The following is a 4,689-nucleotide window of genomic DNA, read 5'->3' on the forward strand; positions in this document are numbered from 1 at the left end:
TAAGATGACACAACAGGAGCCAGGGCCCAGAGCACAGAGAGAAACCAAGCCTGCCAAAACCTTCAGAAAGCAAGAGGCATCAAAATTACCTGTAAACTTTTAATGTTTGTGGTTTTTGTAGCAGATCCAGAATTTGCCTGCAACCCTTTCCCAGGCATGACTTTGGCACTGGGTGACTGTTCACTTGTGTCTTTAATGAGGCACAATTTTGTGTTCTTAACTTTTTTGGGAGACTTGGCTTTATCAGCAATAGCATTTGAACTCTTGGCTTCAAAGAATTCTTTATGTTTTGGAGTAAAGGACACAATGATCCTGTTGCCAAAGACATCTTCATTTTCCATTCGCTTCTGGGCCCGCTCTGCACTGTCTTGGTTTATGAAGCGGAGAATTGCACTGCAGCCTGTGATACTCAGCACCTTGCCACCACAGTTATCTGAGAGGCGCCTGAGCCTGTTGCTGATGCTCTTGCCATCTTTATTTGCTGGCAGGTTATAAACATAGAGTAGAGTATGACACTGCAAGCATAGGAAAAATGTGTTATATCAGGTTCAGTCAAAAGTATACATTCAATTTCAAAACAAGAACAAGTGCTGTCTCCACTTCAGCTGATAGACAGGAAGAAAGACCAGCAACATTACAATTATTCAGTGTATTCAGTTTCCAATAATCAGTGAGGCACAGCTACAGTGAGTAACTCTGTTTCTATACAATGTCAAGAAAAGGCCGGGCGGTGGTGGCGCACGCCTTTAATCCCAGCACTTGGGAGGCAGAGGCAGGCGGATTTCTGAGTTCGAGGCCAGCCTGGTCTCCAGAGTGACTTCCAGGACAGCCAGGGCTATACAGAGAAACCCTGTCTCGAAAAAAACCAAAAAAAAAAAAAAAAAAAAAAAAAAAAAGAAAAGGTCAACTTAGAGACTGGTGACGAGCTGCCTAGGGTGAGGAGGGGTCACCATTGACTGGCAGATATCACATGGAAACCATTTCAAACTTAAGGTACAATGCAGTAAATATTATAAGACATTGAAATGCACTTGTTAGTCAACAGTCTGTAACTTCTGTGGTAGAACTCTTGTAGGTAACCTGGAATGTATGCATCAAGAAATAAAACAGTGCGAATGCTAAGAGAATGAAGGTAACTGTGCAGAGACTAAAACTGGGGGCCACAGAAAAATATTCAAGGGCAACAACAGCAAAAGAAAAGGAGTTTTGCTTTAAAAAAAAGGTTTAATAAGGTCAACTATATGCAGATAGTACTTTTTAACGTGTTACACTGGCAAACATCTTAAAGAGACATTAGTATTTCTCAATGACAAGAGTAGGAATCAATGTGGTGGTTGTGGTGGTAGCAAGCAGGCAGATCTCTGAGTTCAAGGCCAACCTGGTCAACAGAGCAAGTTCCAGGTCAGCCAGACCTACACAGAGAAACCCTGTGTAGGTGAAAAACAAAACAAAAAACAAATAAACAAAGGACCTATTTAAAAAAAAAAAAACAGTAGGAGTCAATATCACTTTCTTGGAACACAAGAACGACTTTACCAATAATTTCTAACCCAGAGCTACTACAACTGAGAATGTACCCACCAAAGATTCCCTGGATGAACTAGCTGGAAATGGTTAAAAACACTTTGTAGAAACATTTCTTACAGTAATAGGCAGACTGTTTAAACAAACCAATGACCAGCCACGGGCATGCTATCAGTCAGTGTTCATTTTTTGTCTATTTTGGTTTTCAAGACAGACAGGGTTTCTCTGTATAGCCCTGGCTGTCCTGAAAGTAGCTCTGTAGACCAGTCTGGCCTCAAATTCAGTAGATTTGCCTGCCTCTGCCTACTGAGTCCTAGAATTAAAAGCATACAGCACCACCCAGCTTGTCAGTCAGCATTCTAATAGCTAAAAATATGCGAGATTCATAGCAGTATTTTATGTGGGCACAGAAATGCACCCAAGTTATATTAAGTTGAAAAAAAAGACATGTGACTTAAAACATTTTTTTAATATTTGGAGAACAATGCTAACCTGCAAACAGTAGTCCCCTCAAGGTAGGTCTGGGAGGTTCTGTTTACTCTAACAATATTTTTTTATTGGGAACTTCCTTTTTACATGGGTTATGTCAGCCAGTCATCAACAAAATCTCACTCTTCCTGTGACACCAGCCACTCAAAACCCAGGCAAAGCTAGCCCAACTTACTAAAGGGCTAAAAACCAGGAAAGAAAAGCTGTGTCATTACCACTCTGGTGAATGAGAAAGCTGTTGCAGGAAATGCCAACTCTCCGCACTCCTGCGAACTCTGCGGCCCCACCAGGCCACACTCCTGCTCTAGTACCAGCATTGGTGGGCCACAACACTATGTCATGGCAGGGTCCCGCTGGCTCTGTCCCACAACCCAATAATCAAATAGTTCTGCCATCTTCATGGCGTGATAACACAATACCCAGTAATCTGGTAAAAATAAGATTCAGTGCTTATAGTTAACCAATCTGATTTACATATCAGTTAATTCTCAATACACAAGATGGCAAAACAGTAATTTCAGAACCAACTGATGATAAAAGCTGCCCACCTAGATTAGACAAATTATCCCAATATTCTAACCTTTATGATATCATTTAACAACCTGTGGCTGGTCATAGAAATGCTGACTCCTGTCCACAGCCATCTTCCTTTCTCTGAGATGCTCCCTGTCTCTCCAACTCTTAGCTCTGCCTCCCTTTTCCCTGTCCACTCACAGACCTCCCACTGCTCTAATGTAATTGGACAGGGAAAATACTGCAACATATCACCTTTCTACTTAATAAAAAAAAAAGCAAAAAAACAAAACAAAACAAAAAAACCCTTCTCTTAAAACATAGGAGTTGGTGGGCTGCGAGAAGCAGGAGCGCAGGGAGTTGGCAGGTACATTTATTAATATTTTCTGCAACAGAAAGTATCCCACATGACTGAATATTCTGGATAATTGGTCGTTTTTTTAGTCATAAGACTTCCTACATGGGCAAGCTCTCTGCCAAAATACAACTGATTTAATGGCCATTTACAGTTAAAGAATACAAGACAGATACAGGAGGCAGGTAATGTAGCTCTGGCCATAGGTTCCCCAAAACAAATGAGATAAGAAAGAGGCTCAAAAGGTTGCAGTAGGCTGAGATGTTATCCCTTGTACTAGATTCCCAACTGTGAATCATCCCTCACATGGTTTTGATTAGGACAGACCCTGGGCTTGCCGGCCTCTAGTACTAGCAGGGAACGCCAACGTAACCTCCTTCTGTGATGACACTTGGATGCCATCCTTTCTTGTTTTTGAGATAAGGTCTCACTATGCAGCCCTGGCTAAACAGGACTTATGTAGCCCAGGTTGGCCTGAACTTGTGAGACACTGCTTCTAACTTCTAAATGTTGAGATTACAGGTATATGTCCCAAATACTGGGTTGAAGATGATCGCTTATAAAATATACCTGCAACCATAAAGTTATTTTATTAAATTATATATTAAAAGTACATTTAATGTATGGGACTGTAATTCTCCTGGAACACCTACATGGAAGTCTTTTCTATTACTGTTAGAATTTCTTTCAGAGTTACACATACATTCCTTCAAACAGTATACACATGGCTCAGCACTGCGGCAATCATCCTTATCACAAATCAATTCTGGCAAAAATGTTGAGCCTGGGAATATGTTCATACTCTCCTAACATGTACACCCTACAACACCCAACGGCACCCAGGCATGACAAGAAACACACTGAAAAAAAGCACAGCTTCTGGTAGCTTAGGGGAAAAAAATCGCCAAAGATGCACAATTGCTCTGCTTATCTGAAGGCAGACACACAAATGTGTGAGCTCTTGCCATGCTCTTTACCCATAACACCTGGGAGCAAAACAATGCTTCTTCCACTGCTTCATCCATTTGATATAAAGCACCGCTGCCTTGGGGACAATGGCAAGTGCCTATCTCTGAAGTAAAGCCACAAGGTGGCTCTCTAAACAGGTTTGAAAAGCACAACGGGGCCGACTGCTCTTCCGAAGGTCCTGAGTTCAAATCCCACCCATAATGAGATCTGACACCCTCTTCTGGTGCTGTCTGAAGACAGCTACAGTTGTGTGTTATAATAAATAAATACTAAAAAAAAAAAAAAGAAAGAAAAGATCTACAAGGAAACATTTGTATCTGTCAAGACAAGAATCTGTGGTTTCTAAGCTCATTTCAAACTCTGATCAACCTCTCACAAAGAACAGCACCCCTGAACTTGGTGACCTCTTTCCAAGGGCAATCTCTCAGCCTCCAAAATCTACCACTATAAAACATGAAAAGCAGACATACCCAGGATTGAGGTGAGCAGGAACCAACATCTGTCCCAACATTGGGAATAACTGGGACCATCGGGACCAGGCACACAGGAACTCCGCCAGCCCAGGGACTTGGGTTCCTTCTGGTCTGTCTGGGCTGGGTTCCAGAGCAGACCTTGGGGGCAAGCTCTGCAGCGAGTCCCACAACACCCAGAGGAAGTTCCACTCCCAGGCGCTCTGACACACCCAGGATCAGAGGTAAGCAGGAACAAACATCTGTCCCAACACTGAGAGTAACTAGGACCAGCTTGACCAGGCACACAGGAACTCAGCCTGCCCAGTGACTCAGGTTCCTTCCAGTCTGTCTGGGTTAGTGTTCTGAGCAGACCTTGGGCACAAGCTC

The 4,689-nt window shown here is 42.6% G+C and overlaps 1 protein-coding gene across 9 annotated transcripts in view; it reads right to left on the reverse strand.

Annotated features, from left to right (window-relative positions):
• The window catches only part of Marf1 (meiosis regulator and mRNA stability factor 1), a 56,700-nt gene that overhangs the window by 35,478 nt on the left and 16,533 nt on the right, over positions 1 to 4,689 (reverse strand). For all 9 annotated transcript variants that reach the window (XM_031363132.1, XM_031363134.1, XM_031363139.1 and 6 more), the window contains one exon: positions 90 to 515. In XM_031363132.1, the coding sequence (XP_031218992.1) occupies positions 90 to 515 (426 nt within the window). The remainder of the gene's footprint in view (positions 1 to 89; positions 516 to 4,689) is intronic.

Source organism: Mastomys coucha, unplaced genomic scaffold, assembly GCF_008632895.1.
Source record: "Mastomys coucha isolate ucsf_1 unplaced genomic scaffold, UCSF_Mcou_1 pScaffold12, whole genome shotgun sequence".
In the NCBI taxonomy this organism is placed as follows: domain Eukaryota; kingdom Metazoa; phylum Chordata; class Mammalia; order Rodentia; family Muridae; genus Mastomys; species Mastomys coucha.